The 19,636-nt window shown below is 47.2% G+C and overlaps 1 protein-coding gene across 4 annotated transcripts in view; it reads left to right on the top strand.

Annotated features, from left to right (window-relative positions):
* KCNIP4 (potassium voltage-gated channel interacting protein 4) overlaps window positions 1-19,636 on the top strand; it is an 895,743-nt gene that overhangs the window by 468,868 nt on the left and 407,239 nt on the right. The window contains exon 1 of one of the 4 annotated variants that reach the window (XM_068267791.1): window positions 12,701-13,113. The exons of 2 other annotated variants lie outside the window; for them this stretch is intronic. In XM_068267791.1, coding sequence (XP_068123892.1) covers window positions 12,993-13,113 — 121 coding nt within the window. In that variant the 5' untranslated portion in view covers window positions 12,701-12,992. Of the gene's footprint in view, window positions 1-12,700; window positions 13,114-19,636 lie in introns of those variants that run through there. One more of the 4 variants, XM_068267764.1, reaches the window with a different exon arrangement.

Raw genomic sequence — 19,636 nt, 5'->3', positions numbered from 1 at the left:
GCGTCTTTTCTCTAGACTAAATAAACCCAGTTTATCTAACCTTTCTTGATAAGTTAGACCTTCCATCCCACGTATCAATTTTGTTGCTCGTCTCTGCACCTGCTCTAAAACTGCAATATCTTTTTTGTAATGTGGTGCCCAGAACTGAATTCCATATTCCAGATGTGGCCTTACTAGAGAGTTAAACAGGGGCAATATTATGCTAGCATCTTGAGTTTTTATTTCCCTTTTAATGCATCCCAAAATTTTGTTAGCTTTAGCTGCAGCGGCTTGGCATTGAGTACGATTATTTAACTTGTTGTCAATGAGTACTCCTAAGTCCTTCTCCAAGTTTGATGTCCCCAACTGTATCCCATTTATTTTGTATGGTGCTAGACCATTAGTACGTCTAAAATGCATGACTTTACATTTGTCAACATTGAATTTCATCTGCCATGTATGTGCCCATATAGCCATCCTATCCAGATCCTGTTGCAATATGACACTATCTTCCTGAGAGTTGATGACTCTGCACAATTTTGTATCATCTGCAAAAATAGCAACATTGCTCACTACTGCATCTACTAGGTCATTAATAAATAAATTGAAGAGCACTGGACCCAGAACAGACCTCTGTGGGACCCCACTGCTAACAGTCTCCCATTTTGAGTACGATCCATTGACCACAACTCTTTGTTTTCTGTCCATTAGCTAGTTCCCTATCCATGAACACAGACTCTTCCCCAGTCCTTGCATCCTCAACTTTTGCACCAGACTTTTGTGGGGAACAGTGTCGAAGGCCTTTGCTAAGTCCAAGTATATCACATCTACAGCATTTCCAATATCCATATTAGCATTCACTACCTCATAAAAGCTGAGCATGTTAGTCAAACAGGACCTATCTTTAGTAAACCCATGTTGATGCTGAGAAATAAGATTCTTTTCTACTATGAAGTCATGTATAGTATCTCTTAGTAACCCCTCAAATAGTTTGCATACAACTGATGTTAAGCTTACAGGTCTATAATTTCCTGGATCTGATTTTTTGCCCTTCTTAAATAATGGGAAACCGTGGGCTGTACGCCAATCCACTGGGACTCTGCCAGTTGCAAGAGAGTCACAAAAGATAAGATAAAGGGGTTTATCTATAACTGAACTTAATTCCCTTAGGACCCGAGGATGCATGCCATCCGGGCCAGGTGCCTTGTCTATTTTTAATTTATTTTGTCTTGCCTTCACTTCTTCCTGCGTTAAGTATTTAATATTACAGTTAGAAGATTGAGACTCTTCCGCCTCTGTAGTTTGCAACAGTGCTGTTTCTTTTGTGAAGACAGAAGCAAAGAAAGCATTTAATAACTCTGCCTTACCTTGGTCATCCACCATTGAGTTCCCACCCTCATCCTTTAGGAGTCCTATACAGCACAGGTCCCCAACCTGTGGTCCGCGGCCCACTGGTGGTCTGCAGGACGTTCCCAGTTGGGCCGCAGGACTGTCCTCTTACTGGGGCACTATACTGGGCACTATCTACCTATACTGAGCACTATTCTAGCTATACCGGGCACTATTCTAGCCATACTGGGCACTATACTAGCTATACTGGGGCACTATACTGGGCACTATACTAGCTATACTGGGGTACTATACTAGCTATACTGGGGCACTATACTGGGCACTACCTACCTATACTGAGCACTATTCTAGCTATACTGGGCACTATTCTAGCTATACTGGGCACTATACTAGCTATACTGTACACATTACTAGCTATACTGGGGCACTACACTAGCCATACTAGAGGCAACTAAACTCCCTATACTGGGGCAGTGTACTGGCTATACTGGGGCACTATACTAGCCATACTGGGGCAACTAAACTCCCTATACTGGGGCACTATACTAGCCATACTGAGGCACTATACTAGCCATACTGGGGCAACTAAACTCCCTATACTGGGGCAACTATGCTAGCTATGCCACTGCACCCTAGCCCCCCCCCCCCCCCCCCCCCCGCCACTTTCCACTAGGACGCGTACCCAACGTCCATCCCACCCCCACCCCACCCCCGGCGGTCCCCGGAAAAAGAAATTGGTCAGAAAGTGGTCCCCGGGCCGGAAAAGGTTGGGGACCCCTGCTATACAGTCAACCTTTCTTTTTTTTAGAGTTAATGTACTTGTCAAACTTTTTTGGGTTAGATTTGATATCCTTAGCGATTTGTTTTTCAGCTTCAATCTTTGCCTGCCTAATTTCTTTTTTACAATTTTTATTGCACTCCTTATAATTGCTTAGTGCAGCCTCGGTCCCCTCCTGTTTTAAGACCTTATAGGCATTATTTTTCCTCTTCATTTTATCTTTAACCTTTCTATTCATCCATAGAGGCCTTTTTTTATTCCTAGATATTTTGTTTCCATATGGGATATACATACTACAATATTGATTGAGTATAAGTTTTAAAGCTTGCCATTTCCCTTCAGTGTCTTCCCCTTGTAGTACATTATCCCAGTTCACCAAACTTAGTGCCTGCCTAATTTGATTGAACTTTGCTTTTCTAAAATGCATAGTTTTAGTGGTCCCGCTGCCCCGTGGCCTATCAGTCACCAGCTCAAACGTTATCATGTTGTGATCACTATTTCCCAAATGTTCTTGAACCTGCACATTTGATACATTATCTGGTCTATTAGAAATGATCAGATCCAGTAACGCATTCCCCCTAGTTGGTTCAGTTACCATTTGAGTCAAGTAATTGTCCTGTAGTGCTGCCAGAAATCTGCTGCTTTTACCAGAATGGAGATGGGGAAAGGAGATGGGGAAAAGTAGGAGAAGGTGGATCGTCAGTGAAGCTTGGAGAGAAGAGTTATTTCTTCCCACTACTCCGCTTGCTAGTCTGCGCTTCAAGGATCACCCAGGTCTCCATTAGCTGCGGACCCTCTTATTACCACCCACAGAGAATGAGCACCCCTTGGCTATGGGGCCCCTAGCAGCCACTATGACTGCTACGCTGATCCCTACATGACTGGGCATGTGATTTCTGTGGTCAGATGTTCTAAGAGCATTGTATTGGTGGCCCATGTTCAGGAGGACAACTTGGGAATCAGCACTGTCTACGAGGAAATAAATAAGGCAGCCTCCATATAACTCTCATCACAGGGTCACTTTATGGCCTGCTGGGATTCACACATTTGGTTCAACTTCCTGGTGTTGAGGTCTAGCAATGGTCTTCTTATCAACTGACCACATAATAGACCAACCTCTACATTAATTCAAATGCCCAGCATGTTGAATGGGACAGCCCTGCATTTAGGGCTGGTGCACACCAAGAGCGCTTGCTAATGTATTTGAATGGGATGGAGCACACCAGAGTGATGTGATTTTTTTACCAAACACAAATGCGGGTCCTGCAGCATTTTTGCTGATTTCTGAGGCGATGCAGTTTTAATGTTAAGTATTGGAAAGTGGAACATCGCTCTGAAAAGTGCTAGAAGCTGTTCAGTTACAGCCCTACTGTAACAAAATATAAAAAAACACTACACCAAAATGCTCCAAAAATCACTAGGCATGTTTAGAAAATTGCTCTGCACATGCCTAGAATTGCTCTGAAAAATCACTTCAAAAAGCGCTGTTTGCGATTATGCTAGCACTTTTTTGGTGTGCCCTGGCCCTCAGTCAGATTTTAGTGGTTTTAGGTTTGCTGGTGGTTTTGCTGCCAGGAATTAGTAGAGCCTTGATGGCTGGAAATAGTAACCCTTTTAATACGGTAAAGCAGTATAGTGTGCATCCACCCCACACAGTCACATTGCTGTGATACACTATAGAATTGGTTTAAAGAGGAACTCCAGTGAACATTTTACTGTTGGCAGGTGATGTAGCTGCTGCATGGTTTTTGGCAGTTGAAAACAGCTGTAAACCACTATTTCCCACAATGCAACAAGGTTCACAGACAGGAAACTGCCAAAAGTTCGAACTTTTCTTGTGGGAGGGGTTACTTGTGGGAGGGGTTTCACCACAATATCAGTCATACAGCGCCCCCTGATTGTCTGTTTGTGAAAAGGAATAGATTTCTCATGTAAAAGGGGTTATCAGCTACTGATTGGGATAAAGTTCAATTTTTGGTCAGAGTTTCTCTTTAAATGTAACATTTAGTTAAACTACATTTAGCAAGTGTAACTAATCTCTTACTATAGTGTCTTTCATATCACCATGGATATATATTGGCTAACACGGTACGGAAATTATTTTGCTATATCACCATGGAGAAATTACGGCCTCAGCAAGACCTAAATGCTAGTACTGTGTGTTTAATAATGTCTGCAGTGTTTGCCTTACAGCAGGAATAATGAAACCTGTATTTACACTTCAGCCTTGTCTGTAAGATTAGGAAATTGTCAAGGTGTTTTTATTGCAAGTCTGAAATGCTCTTCTTCAGTAGCAGTGACTAGCACTGTTCTAACATGAATTCTATACTTGACCAGTGTCTTTGCTTTTGACAAACCACGGACACGGATGTTGCTAGAGGGAGCAGCTGTTATTTGGATGTCCGTCTAAGAGTTTTAAGTTTACACCTTAGTTTTCTTTCCAATCTTGGTGCGGTAAACTTGAGGGCCTTGGGAGAAGGATATGTTAGTTTGCAGCAGAGAGGGTTACTCTTTCAGGTCTTGATCACATTGTGTTCTGTCTGCGAGTCCGTCCGCATTTGGCATCTTTTACACGTTTTTGTAAAGCATTTTCCTGCGCACTGTTTATTTATTTTTTTGGGTAACCGCTTTTCTAAGCGGCTTTGCAGAGTGATTGCGATTTCTCACTTCCTGACATCAGTCAGGAAGTGAACTCTTTGATCCGGTAAAGAATAAATACAATGTACAATAAATACAATAAATACATTGTATTTATTCTTAAAAACGCTCACGCAATCGCTGTACAAAGCGATTTTGTGAGTGTTTGCCTTTTTCCTATACCTTCCAGTGAGGCAAAATCGCCTCAAAAATGGCCCATGCACCGCTTATCTGAGTGGAACGCGGACGGAAAGCTCCAATCTAAACTACACCATAGAGAAGCATGGTGTAGCCGCTTTCAGGGCAGTTTAGTAAAAACGTCTGCGCTTCAATTTGGCAAAAAATGCCTCTAGTGTGAATGAGCCCTCAATGATTAAGCTCTGGTATAAGCACATATCGGTTTTCAGCACAAATGGTTAACCACTTTGGTACCAGCAGCCTCTACCCCCTTAAGGACCAGAGGCTGCTGGTACACTAAAACGCCGCATTCCAACGAATCGCCGCAATAATCCGTCGCTCCCGCCGGTCACGCTGCTCTGTCCCTGCTGCAGGCTGCTCCCTCTGCTGTCTCTATGACGGCAGAGCGCTGTGCGCCGGTCAGGAGCCGCTTTCATTGGCTCCTGACCCTGTCACTTCATGTAAGCCAATGAGATTGTCTTACAGTAATGACAGGGCCAGGAGCCAATGAAAACAGCTCCTGCCCGGCTCACAGTGCTCTGCCGTCATAGAGACGGCAGGGCTGCCGATTGCGATGGGTGGAAACTAAAGCAGCGTCAGTGGCGGTGTCGGGTGGGGACGCGCGGTGAATGGGACGTAGAGTTTACGTCCGGTCAGAACCGCAGCGCCACCCGCCCGACGTAGATTTATACTGCGGCGGTCCACAAAAAGTTAAGCTTGCAAGGATCAAGCTCACAGGCTCTACAATTAGAACAACAGTTTGCAGTACAAAGAGTTAAATTTGCAATGATTAGGCTCCCAAGCCCTGGAAGTTTGAAGCAGAGAGGGTTAATCTTGCAATGACTAAGTTCCTGGGTCCTGAAATTAGCACATCAGTTTGCAGCACAAAGGGTTAATCTTGCAATCATTAAGCTCCCGGGCTCTGGAGTCATGAGTCAGGAAGCAGAGATGGTTAATCTTGCAATGATTAAGCTCCCGGGCTCTGGAATCAGCACATGCCAGGCAGTAGTGTTGGGCGAACATCTAGATGTTCGGGTTCGGGCCGAACAGGCCGAACATGGCCGCGATGTTCGGGTGTTCGACCCGAACTCCGAACATAATGGAAGTCAATGGGGACCCGAACTTTTGTGGTTTGTAAAGCCTCCTTACATGCTACATACCCCAAATTTGCAGGGTATGTGCACCTTGGGAGTGGGTACAAGAGGAAAAAAAAATTAGCAAAAAGAGCTTATAGTTTTTGAGAAAATCGATTTTAAAGTTTCAAAGGGAAAACTGTCTTTTAAATGCGGGAAATGTCTGTTTTCTTTGCACAGGTAACATGTTTTTTGTCGGCATGCAGTCATAAATGTAATACATATAAGAGGTTCCAGGAAAAGGGACCGGTAACGCTAACCCAGCAGCAGCACACGTGATGGAACAGGAGGAGGGTGGCGCAGGAGGAGAAGAAGGCCACGCTTTGTGAGACACAACAACCCCGGCCTTGCATGAGGGCAAGAAGCGTGCGGATAGCAGGCTTTGTACCGCCATGCAGTCATAAATGTAATAAAGATAAGTGGTTCAATAAACAGGGACCACGCGGCAACGCTAACCCAGCAGCAGCAGACGTGATGGAACAGGAGCAGGCGCAGGAGGAGAAGGCCACGCTTTGTGAGACACAACAACCCAGGCCTTGCATGAGGGCAAGAAGCGTGCGGATAGCAGGCTTTGTACCGCCATGCAGTCATAAATGTAATAAAGATAAGTGGTTCAATAAACAGGGACCACGCGGCAACGCTAACCCAGCAGCAGCAGACGTGATGGAACAGGAGCAGGCGCAGGAGGAGAAGGCCACGCTTTGTGAGACACAACAACCCAGGCCTTGCATGAGGGCAAGAAGCGTGCGGATAGCAGGCTTTGTACGGCCATGCAGTCATAAATGTAATAAAGATAAGTGGTTCAATAAACAGGGACCACGCGGCAACGCTAACCCAGCAGCAGCAGACGTGATGGAACAGGAGGAGGCGCAGGAGGAGAAGGCCACGCTTTGTGAGACACAACAACCCAGGCCTTGCATGAGGGCAAGAAGCGTGCGGATAGCATGCTTTGTACCGCCATGCAGTCATAAATGTAATAAAGATAAGTGGTTCAATAAACAGGGACCACGCGGCAACGCTAACCCAGCAGCAGCAGACGTGATGGAACAGGAGCAGGCGCAGGAGGAGAAGGCCACGCTTTGTGAGACACAACAACCCAGGCCTTGCATGTGGACAAAAAGCGTGCGGATATAGCAGCAATGCTTTTTGCCGCCATGCAGTCATAAATGTAATACAGATGAGAGGTTCAATAAACAGGGCCCGGAAACGCAACACCATCCCAGATGTTCATTGGTCATGTTACTTGGTTGGGGTCCTGGAGTGTTGCGTAGTCATTTCCAATCCAGGATTGATTCATTTTAATTTGAGTCAGACGGTCTGCATTGTCTGTAGAGAGGCGGATACGCCGATCTGTGACGATGCCTCCGGCAGCACTGAAACAGCGTTCCGACATAACGCTGGCTGCCGGGCAAGCCAGCACCTCTATTGCGTACATTGCCAGTTCGTGCCAGGTGTCTAGCTTCGATACCCAATAGTTGAAGGGTGCAGATGGATGGTTCGACACAGCTACGCCATCTGACATGTAGTCCTTGACCATCTTCTCCAGGCGATCGGTGTTGGAGGTGGATCTGCACGCTTGCTGTTCAGTGGGCTGCGGCTGCATGGGTGTCAGAAAATTTTCCCACTCCAAGGACACTGCCGATACCATTCCCTTTTGGGTACTAGCTGCGGCTTGCGTTGTTTGCTGCCCTCCTGGTCGTCCTGGGTTTGCGGAAGTCAGTCTGTCTGCGTACAACTGGCTAGAGGAGGGGGAGGATGTCAATCTCCTCTCTAAAGTCTCCACAAGGGCCTGCTGGTATTCTTCCATTTTGACCTGTCTGACTCTTTCTTCAAGCAGTTTTGGAACATTGTGTTTGTACCGTGGATCCAGAAGGGTATAAACCCAGTAATTGGTGTTGTCCAGAATGCGCACAATGCGTGGGTCACGTTCAATGCAGTCTAGCATGAATTGAGCCATGTGTGCCAGAGTCCTACCAGAATCCTCATCATCCTCTTGTGAGCGTTGTGATAGTTGTTGTGATGCATCATAGTCGTCACCTTCCTCCTGGTCTGCTTCTGCTGACCATTCGCGTTGAATTGTTGAAGTCCAACGTGCACCGCTCTGGCCCTCGTCAGTGGTGGCATGAAATTCCTGCTCCAACTCCAGCTGTTCCTCCTCCTCTTCTTCGTCATAGCTGCTGGGGCCAGCGTTCCCTGAGGCGGATGGCCTGATGTTGGTACCATCACGCTGATCGTTTTCTCCTTCAGATTCCCCCAGTTGCATCATGACAGCTGTTTCCTTGATTTTTAACATCGACCTCTTCAGTAAACACAGCAGTGGTATGGTAATGCTGACTGAAGAGTTGTCACTGCTCACAAGCAACGTGGATTGCTCAAAATTTTGGAGGACTTGGCAGAGGTCCAACATGTTGGCCCAATCGGATCCACAGAAGCTTGGCAGCTGGCCGGATGCGCCTCGGTACTGCGCCGTCATGTACTGGACCACTGCACTCTTCTGCTCGCAAAAGCGGGCTAGCATGTGCAGCGTAGAATTCCAGCGCGTAGGGACATCACACAGCAAGCGATGGTGGGGGAGATTGAAGCGCTCCTGCATCTTGGCGAGTGCCCCCGAAGCAGTACTGGAATTTCTACAATGTTTGGACACTCGACGCACCTTCAACAGCAGATCGGGCACGCCTGGGTATGTCCTCAGGAACCGCTGAACTACTAGGTTCATCACGTGCGCCAGGCAAGGGATGTGTGTCAGCTTAGCCAACCTTAAAGCGCGAATGAGATTACTCCCATTATCACACACAACCATGCCCGGTTTCAGGTCCAGCGGTGCCAGCCACAAATCCGTCTGTTCCTTTATTCCCCTCCAAATTTCCTCCCCTGTGTGCTGCTTATCCCCAAGGCAGATTAGCTTCAGCAACGCTTGCTGACGCATGCCAACAGCTGTGCTGCACTGCTTCCACGATCCTACTGCTGCTGGGTTAGCGTTTCCGGATGAGGTACAGCTTTGAGATGCGTTGGAGGAGAAGGAGTCAGAGAGGTAGGTGCTGCTGTTATCCAGTGGGAGGGACGGCGGTGCAGCTGTTTGTGGCGTGGGCAACACCCGTGCCGTAGCAGGTGAGGAATCGCTGCCAGGCTCCACAAGGTTCACCCAGTGCGCGGTAAGGGAGATGTATCGACCCTGGCCGAACGCACTCGTCCAGGTGTCAGTGGTGAGGTGAACCTTGCAGGCAACGGCATTCTTCAAGCTTCGGGTTATTTTGCTGACCACGTGCTCATGCAACTCAGGCACTGCAGAGCGTGCAAAGTGGTAGCGGCTGGGAACCACGTAACGTGGGATGGCCACTGACATCATGCCCTTGAAGCTGTTTGTCTCCACCAATCGATATGGCAGCATTTCGCAGGCCAGAAGCTTGGCTATGCTGGCTGTTACTGCCACGGCCCGGGGGTCATTTGCTGGCAATTTCCTCTTGCGCTCAAACATCTCCGACACAGACAACTGAACCGTAGCGCTGCACACGGAAGGGCTGTTGGTTGTTGTGTTTGATGAACACTGGGAGACCTCAAGAGCACTACTCCGGAAAGTGACAGTGTCAGCGTCGTCTGATGTTTGTGAATGTTGTGAACCACGCAATGGCTGGGCTACTGCTGCTGCTGAGGCGGGTCTGGTGAACCCAAGGGAGGCAGTGTTGTTTCTGGTACCCTGTCCTGACGCGTTTGCCCAAAGAGTGGGATGTTTGGATAGCATGTGACGGCTCATGCTGGTGGTGGAGAGGTTGTTAATATTTTTCCCCCTGCTCAGGCGGGTCTTGCACACCTTGCAAATCGCCATGGTAACATCCTCAGTGCAGTCTTCAAAGAAAGCCCAGACTTTGGAGCACCTGCCTCCTTGCTGGCGATTTCTGTTTGCTCCTCTTTTGCCTCTCACTTGAACTTCCACGCTTGTGGTGCCTGAAATTGCGCGCCGCCTACCTTGTGGCACAAGGCGAACTCGTGCAGCAGTGTGTTCTTCAACAGACTCATCTGTGCTGCTGCTACGACGGCGATGTTCTCGTTCACAAACAAAATCTGGGTCTCTGTCCACATTGTCCATACCCTCCTCTTCCATCTCCTCAAACTCGTCATATGTCATTGTGGGCCACCGCCGTGGAGTAGAGCTCCCCACAACAACCTCTGCGCAGCACACTCCAACGTCGTCTTCCAGATCTTGTCGGCCGACCTCCTGCAATTGCAACCCCTCCTGCCCAAATTGCTCTGGGATTTGGGTTTCCGAGTCCTCTTCGGACTCGCCTCGTATTTCAGTGCGCGGTACATTTCCCACAGTTAACGGTTGTGAATCCAGGCACAACATTTCTGGCTGTTCCTCCATTGACCTTTGAAAGGTGGAAGTTTGTTGGGCTGGGAATAGCTCCTGCGAATACCCCATTGTGTCCTGAGGTAATTCATCGGACTGGTTATCTGGCAGTTGTGTGCGTGGTGTCGCTGCCGGTTGTGTCAGCTTTGTGCCCACTGGCTCCTTGTAACTGGCTGAGGACTCGGACCTCGTGCGTGATGTGCTGGTGCTGCTTAACCCACTGCTGGACGCTTGAGAGGTCATCCAAGTAATTATCTGGTCCTGTTCTTTTGGATTTGTGAGGGTTGTTGTCCTGGACAACATGGGTGGTATTGAGTGGGTTTTCTTGGGTGCTCCCCTGTGGCCTGTACGTGAACCGTCAGGGGAAACACCTCTTCCCTTGCCCCTCCCTCTTTCACCGGATTTCTTCCTCATTTCACTTATCCTTACAGTACACGCTGACTGGCAGCAGTACAGTGGCAGTACAGAAATGCTATACAGTACCACTATTCCCAGCAGCGACACAGAGCACAATGCTATACAGTGACGGGTGAGCGGTGTACCACTATTCCCAGCAGACACAGAACAGTGAACAGAATGCTATATAGTGTGGCTGAGCGAGCGGTGTACCACTATTCCCAGCAGACACAGAACAGTGAACAGAATGCTATATAGTGTGGCTGAACGAGCGGTGTACTACTGTTCCCAGCAGACACAGAACAGTACACAGAATGCTATATAGTGTGGCTGAACGAGCGGTGTACTACTGTTCCCAGCAGACACAGAACAGTACACAGAATGCTATATAGTGTGGCTGAACGAGCGGTGTACTACTGTTCCCAGCAGACACAGAACAGTGAACAGAATGCTATATAGTGTGGCTGAGCGAGCGGTGTACCACTATTCCCAGCAGACACAGAACAGTGAACAGAATGCTATATAGTGTGGCTGAGCGAGCGGTGTACCACTATTCCCAGCAGACACAGAACAGTAAACAGAATGCTATATAGTGTGGCTGAGCGAGCGGTGTACCACTATTCCCAGCAGACACAGAACAGTGAACAGAATGCTATATAGTGTGGCTGAGCGAGCGGTGTACCACTATTCCCAGCAGACACAGAACAGTGAACAGAATGCTATATAGTGTGGCTGAGCGAGCGGTGTACCACTATTCCCAGCAGACACAGAACAGTGAACAGAATGCTATATAGTGTGGCTGAGCGAGCGGTGTACCACTATTCCCAGCAGACACAGAACAGTGAACAGAATGCTATATAGTGTGGCTGAGCGAGCGGTGTACTACTGTTCCCAGCAGACACAGAACAGTACACAGAATGCTATATAGTGTGGCTGAACGAGCGGTGTACTACTGTTCCCAGCAGACACAGAACAGTACACAGAATGCTATATAGTGTGGCTGAACGAGCGGTGTACCACTATTCCAAGCAGACACAGAACAGTGAACAGAATGCTATATAGTGTGGCTGAGCGAGCGGTGTACCACTATTCCCAGCAGACACAGAGTGGCAGTAAACAGAATGCTATATAGTGTGGCTGAGCGAGGTACACAGAGTGGCAGTAAACAGAATGCTATATAGTGTGGCTGTGCAAGCGGTGTACTACTATTCCCAGCAGACACAGAGTGGCAGTAAACAGAATGCTATATAGTGTGGCTGAGCGAGGTACACAGAGTGGCAGTAAACAGAATGCTGAGCGAGCGGTGTACTACTATTCCCAGCAGCGACACACAATGACTGGGGGGGACCCTGGCTAGCGTGGCTGGAGCGCGAACTACCCTGCCTGCCTACCCAAAGCTAAACCCACAGACAAATGGCGGAGATATGACGTGGTTCGGGTATTTATTTACCCGAACCACGTGACAGTTCGGCCAATCAGAGCGCGTTCGGGTCCGAACCACGTGACCCGTTCGGCCAATCACAGCGCTAGCCGAACGTTCGGGGAACGTTCGGCCATGCGCTCTTAGTTCGGCCATATGGCCGAACGGTTTGGCCGAGCACCGTCAGGTGTTCGGCCGAACTCGAACATCACCCGAACAGGGTGATGTTCTGCAGAACCCGAACAGTGGCGAACACTGTTCGCCCAACACTACCAGGCAGAAGAGCGGGTTAATCTTGCAATAATTAAGCTCCCTGGCTCTGGAATCATCACGTGTCAGGCAGCACAAAGGGTTAATCTTGCAATGATTGAGCTCCCTGGCTCTGGAATCAGCACATGCCAGGCAGCACAGAGGGTTAATCGTGCAATATTAACCCTCCCTGGCTCTAGCATCAGCTGTGGCCACACGAAGCAAGGTGCGCGCACGTCTAGCTTGCCAGCACGGAGGCTCCAGCAAATAGAAGCTGCAGGGAATGATGTCAAGGCTTTAGGGCTGGTGGTCCTCCTCATCCTTCTCATTCCTAACACAATCACACAGTGGGAAGCATGAAATGCGCAGCTAGAAGTCCTCTTCCTTCAGTGAGCCTGGTCCTCTCTCTTCTCCTCAGCAGGCAGAAGGGCTGCCTCCTCTCCTCTCTCCATGAATGTAGCTCAGGCTAGCCCTCCTGCACAAGCCATCTAACACAGCTGCAAACTTTGCTCCAGGAATGCCTTGTCTATGCCAAGGATGATAACGGCAGAGTGGGAGTCAGAGGGACTGCAGACCGTGGGGATAGTGATGATTATTTGTGCTTCTCTCAAGCTCTTACATCTGTTGGGACTCATCGACTTTTCTGAAGGTAAAACTTGTCACTTGTGTCACTTATGCCTGGGAACCCCCAGCTAGCTGCTACAGGCTGTGGATACATCAGTCAATACATAACTGGGGACTGATACAAGTTTGTTGGAAGTTTAGGATGAAATGTTTAGCAGCCTGATTTACTTGACACTAATAAATACATGGAGTCTGAAGGCAAACATACCAGCAGAGCTTACTCAATAAAGGGGCACAAGAGGCCGATGGAGATATGCTAAGTGTAGTGACCCTGGCAGCCAATCACAAATGACTTTCTTGCAGTGATATAGAGATGATTTGTAATGTTCTGCTATAGGTTATGCATGTTGTAACTGTACATTGCCTGTACTCTGTGTTTTGATGCTGCTCTATAGAATGTGATTGCAGGTGGTTTAGACTATTGTGTCTGTTTTGAGCTTTGTATGCTCCTCTGTGGAGTTTGTTTGCAGGTGGTTTGATTAGTCTATTGTCTGGCTTGTGCTTTTTTTATTTAGCATGGTGTTTTTGTGTCCAGTTGATGTTGCTTCTCCTGCTGCAACCTTGCTGCAAGGTATCTACTGCTGTTACAATAACACAAATACTTTAACAGATCTTTATAGAATCTTATATAAAGTTTATAACATACACATTTTTGTCTTCATTATTCCCCTTCAAGCAGGCAGTGTAGGATTCAGTACAGAATAGAGGAGTGCCAGTGACTGGAAAGCAAAGGGTGTTCCTTACATACGTATGTCTGTTAGAGAGTTTAGGATTTTTTAGAGATCTGCTCTTATTCTAGCTTAGTAGATGATTATCACGAGAAGAGGAGATCAGAATCGTTCATGTAGCCTGTTTGTTTTGTGTGGTCAGAGTCCTGCTTGTTTGTCCATTCATCCCAGGAGTGTTGGGAGTCCTGCTTCCTCCAATAATTCCTTTTGCAAACCATGGTCTGCTATCTACAGCACAAATAGTGCTTTTTTGATGTTTGAGTGATCCTTAGATAAACTTCAGACACACTTCTCTCCATTCCCTCTCCAGCAATAAGTGTAAGATCATGAAAGCAGCAAATGGATAAGTACCAGCAGCTAGTAAACTGGAGGGGGAGGATAGAAGACGCTCATTGCATCAGGGTGCCTGTTAGGGATTCTAGACTTCAGGAATAGGAATCTCTTTTGATTCCATTTCTCTCCCACCTGTGAGATATGACTAGAGGAGATAATCAAACTGACTCAACAGCTGGATAAACTGGATGAATTTGGCCAATCGAAATGTTTTAGCAAATTGATTTTTTTTCTCCAATATTTCTTCTATTATACCTGTTAGGAAATAAATTTGGAAACTGCCATTTCTGTTGCTTTTTTCCTATATGTAATTTCCTATCTGGAACAAGCATGCAGTTCAGTCATATCAGACAGCCAATAAGCCGAGCCAATCAGGGCATGCGATTTAGAAAGCCAGTGGATTGGTATTATTGGCAGGTATATATTTCAGAAAGGAGTTTCAGGCTCAATTTTGTATGCTCATTAAAGAGAGTCTGAAGCGAGAATAAATCTGTGTGCCCCTGCTAAAACGCTGCTATCCCGCGTCTAAACGGGGGTCCCGTACCTCCCAAATCCCCTCCGTTGTTCCCGGGGATCTCTTCCGCATAGAGGCAGGGCTAACCGCTGCAGCCCTGCCTCACGCGCGTCGGTCAGCGCGTATCTCCGCCTCTCCCCCGCCCCTCTCAGTCTTCCTTCGCTGAGAGGGGCGGGGGAGAGGCGGCGATGCGCCGCTGATAGACGGCGCTGAGAGGCAGGGCTGCAGCCGTCAGCCCTGCCTCAACAGCAGCAAAATCTACGACCAAGTTGGTTGTTGATTTTGCAGGGGGGGATTTGGGGGGGCAAGGGACACCCGTTCAGCCGCGGGATAGCGGCGTTTTAGCAGGGGCACACATGCCCCTGCTGAATATAAGCACTGAAGCGAGATTTATTCTCGCTTCAGTGTCTCTTTAAATGACATATTAGTGTGTAATAGATGAGTTGGCTGGGATTATAAAGCAATTGGTTGTTTTATTTACTCACATCACATAATCATCCACAGGTGAATATGCATATTTGGATGCCAATAATCTGGGTATTACATAGCTGCTGCCAGTGTTTATGCTATTTAATAGCTGAGGGTGGTATATTGGCCCCCAGACGCTTCAGTTGTGCACTGGTCTGCAGATAGCCAATGCAGGTGAGCAGTGTTTTTTGTTTTTGTTTTGTGTTCTTTTGTTGTTTTTTATTGAGAGGAAAAGGCCGGGGGGGGGGGGGGGGGGGGTTGATGTGACTGTGCTTTAAAGAGACTCTGTAACAATTTTTCCAGCCTTAGTTCTTCTATCCTATAAGTTCCTATGCCTGTTCTAATCTGCTCTGGCTTACTGCAGTCTTTCCTAACTGCACTGTCTCTGTAATAAATCAATGTATCTTTCCTCTGTCCTGTTTGTCCGGCTAAAGCTTGATTGTGTGGAATGTGCAGGGCTGCTTGTGATTGGTAGAAGCGATACACACCCTCTGCAGGCCCCCTGCATACTCTGAATGACTCATACACTAGGCTTAGCTGAGCCTATTAGGGCCCGTTTCCACTATCGCGAATCCGCATGCGGGCAACGCATGCGGATTCGCACAGTCAGTACAAGTGGATGGGACTGTTTCCACTTGTGCGTTTCCCCGCACGTTTTTCTGTGCAGAAAAAATCTGCAGGGTAGGGGCCTCAGAATTCGCCTGCGTGTGGAATGCAGGTGAATCGCACGCAATGTATTTAATAGGGAAATCGCATGCGTTTTCCCCATGTGTTTTTTGCCGCGATTTCGCATAGGTACCCATGTTAATTCACACAGGCAGTGACATGGTTAAAATCGCATACAGCCTTACCTATGCGAAATCGCGGCAAAAAACACATGGGGAAAACGCGATCCCATCACTGACATCAATGGAGCCAGCCTGCATAGGAGGAGTGCGCCCTCTATGTATCTCTCCAGCGGCTGCTGGAGAGATACGCAAACAGCGTATTTCTTTTACGCTCGACTGGCTCTGACTGACGGAAGTGCGGGGACTTGGCTCTCGTAGCTGCGGCCAGCGGAGGACGGCAGCGTGGGAGCGATCCAGGTGGATGGGGCTGGAGGAAGCCCCAGGTATGTATAAAATCTTTTTTTCCTTCTTTATCTCTGGTCCCCCCCCCCCCCCACACACACACACACGCGTTTGCCTATGAAGAGGACAGTGTGGGAGCTATCAGGCCGGAGGGGGCTGGGGGAAGCCCCAGGTATCAGTGGCGTAACAATAGGGGCTGTAGCCCCTGCATCCATGGGGGGCCCAGGGCCCTTTGGGGCCCACTCAGGGCCATTTTGGGTGGCAGGAGGGGTCGCAGAATGAGGGGAAAGCATGGCCACACATCGGTGGGGAGGGGGGCAGTCCCCCCCTTCCTCTCCTCGGGCTCTCCCCTCAGTGTACTCCCCTCCTGCATCAATCAGTGGCAGCAGGCGGAGGGCAGGAACACATGCCTCCATCCACACGCTGGAGGTTCCGATCTCTAAGTGTCTGACGCTACTTCCTGTTTAAACAGGAAATAGTGTGAGGCACTTAGAGATCAGACCTGCTGCCGGGACAAGGCAGAGGCCAGAGAGGCTCCAGCCTCAGGGCGCAGTGTAGGAGGGGGCGCACAACTCACTCAGCTATCGTTCCCCTATTGTGTTTGAAGCAGAGAGAAATGAGATAAGGGGATACATGGCAGTGACTGCAATCCAGATAACTAGAGATTAAGGTGTTAGTCTAATAGCAATCAGTGTTGGGGTGGAAGGGATGGAGGGGCAAACTTTGGTGTCTCAGCTCTGAGTGGGACCATAGGATGAAGTGCATATCATCAACCGTTAGGAGTTGCTATCGATTTTCCTGTGCATAAGATTAGATGCTAAACTTGTTTTCTAGCCAAATAGCCAGTACTTTAGTTCCATCCTGTATCTATCAAAATGCATTATCAATTCTGGGGATGGGAATAACAGAAATCTCAATAGTCTGAGAGAAAGGAAAGAGAATAGATAATACAGCCCACTTGCTAAGTTGATTATTTTGCCTCTGTGCATCAGGTTTTTACCGATATTTTACTATTGCTACAGTAAACATAACCCTATTCCTACTCAAGCCCTCCCTTTACCGATCCCTAACCACCAAACCCAACACACATGATATCCAACTGAACACCGTTACTGATGCCTCCCTAACCAAGCTCCTCCCTCCCAAACACACACCAACACCTAACCCTGACCAACCCCCAACCATGCCTAACTCTAACTGTCCCTCCCACCTGCCCACCCCCACATACCAGCCAATATTTACGCCACTTTGCCATTATAAACCATAAATATAGGGTGGCGCAGAGGTTTGGGCCCCCATACGCACCCACTTTTCTGTTTATTAACATGTATGCCTGTTGGGCACCCAAATTTATGGAGCACCCTATATTTATGGCTCATAGGGTCGAGGTGGTACGAATATTGAGAGAAAGTGCTGATAAAATAGCTTGTAGCCACAGTTTGTATAGTGGGCATGGGCAGCCCGGTGCAAACATTTATGTTTTATAGCTGCTATTAAGATGGGTCTTTTAGTTGTGTTTAGTAGGACTATAGGCTAGGAACATGCCAAGATTCCCAGTGATCTAGTTCTACAAACTAGAGATATTTTGCTTTTAAAGAGGAACTTTAGCAAAAAGGTGAAAACAATCAATACATTGCAAAGAATGAAATAAAAAAAATAGAAAAGAGATCAAGAAATGATTGATATTCGCCAAAAGGGGTATCAGCTACTGATTGGGATAAAGTTGAATCCTTGGCTACAGTTCCTCTTTAAGAACAACCAGTGCGGTGCATAATATACATGTATGAACCACACAACAAAGCACAAGACGCTTCTGGATTCCTGGATGCCCTTTAAATTCACTGTTTTCCGCCTATCTATAATGTGATGTAACTGGCTGATAACCAGGGCAGGATTCTTATTACTTTCTGCAGATAAGGAAACTCACTTTTTGAGGAATAGACTCGGTGATATCTTACATCTTCTCACCAGATGTCACAGTGTATTAAAGATGATTCGGAGATTTTAATTACAAAGTCTTGTTCGCTCATGTTGCCTCTGTTATTAATTAATGGAAGCAAATATTATGTTTTGGGCTGATCTTCTCTGCCTCAATGACAAGGACGGACTACATGTACAATGTGTTCAACTAGTTATATTTACAAGGAATGGAAGTTCAGTTGCTGCCTGACTAGTGTTAAATCACAGAGATGTTGCAGAGCTGCGATTTCAATGAATAGGATTAACACCAGAATAATGCAGAAATGAAATGAAATCAAAGCCATTGATTCTTTGAATTATGCTGTTATCTGACTTAGAAACAATAAGCTGTAACACATGGCAGAACACATCATAACTTACTTAAAGGACAAGTGAGTTCATAACAGTAATAACCTGAATCAGCTCAAACTGTACCCTGATCAATATTTCAGTTAATATGCATTATCGATTCCTTTCTAGTAGTCTGTTGTTCACAAGCGCTTCACTGTATCAAAAAGCCTTTACATGTACACCAGACCTGCTGCGGCTGTGGCCTGCTAATCCGAATCCGAAAGCCTCCTATTGTGGAACGCGTTGAAATTGGTGCTGTTTACTTGAGCCCCAGCCAGAGCCGGGTCCTAGACAGGCACATATGAGGGGGCAGTCAGAAATGTGAAGGGGGCATCATGTCTGAGAACATTTTTTGTTAGATACGGTAGTGTGGGCAAGGCTAACTGTAATGTAGTTATACCAGCTAAAGTAGTTACATAAAAAATTGAAGTAAATACACATAATGACAGACAACGGTTTGCCAGTAAATGCACGTAATGAGACAGCGTTTCACCAGTAAATGCACGTAATTAGAGACAGTGCTTCACCAGTAAATGCACATAAGTCCCCAGCACTGGGCATTAACCTTGTTCAAATACAGTACTTTGGGGTGGGTGGTAGGATTGGTTAGATTTAATTTGCAAATACCAGTAAGTGTTCAGTAATGATACTTGATGCATGGGGGATTTAACTTGACAAGGAACTAATTTAGGCTGTTATGAAAAAGCTCTAGTGTGATTCCTGGTGCTTGAAAGGTGCATCCAGGTATCTATATGAGAGAGACCAGGAGCCCAATGGTGCAGTATAATTTGTACAAGTTGGTATAGTAAAAGATTTAGATATTATACTCACAAGGGTTGGTTGCAAAGACCTGCAACCACCGTTAGAGCCTATGGGAAAACAACCATTCCCGCTCAGTATTCCAGGCCTGCTTAGCAGGTTCTGGTTCTGGTCGCACTCCTTGGATTTATTGAAAACTCTGAGGTTTGCAATAAGGGACCCCTTAGTGTATGACTAATCTATTGGTGGCGCCCTATATTTTAATATCAGGTGTATATGTATAAGGAGTAAAAAGGATCTTACCTCCTTAATGAGAGCCCGAGGTAGGCTCAAAAATGAAAAAAAAAAAAGTAGGCTACCTGATCC

Source organism: Hyperolius riggenbachi, chromosome 1 (assembly GCF_040937935.1).
Source record: "Hyperolius riggenbachi isolate aHypRig1 chromosome 1, aHypRig1.pri, whole genome shotgun sequence".
Taxonomy (NCBI): domain Eukaryota; kingdom Metazoa; phylum Chordata; class Amphibia; order Anura; family Hyperoliidae; genus Hyperolius; species Hyperolius riggenbachi.
The sequence above is the reverse complement of the archived record's forward strand: the minus strand, read 5'-3'. Positions and strand labels throughout refer to the sequence as shown.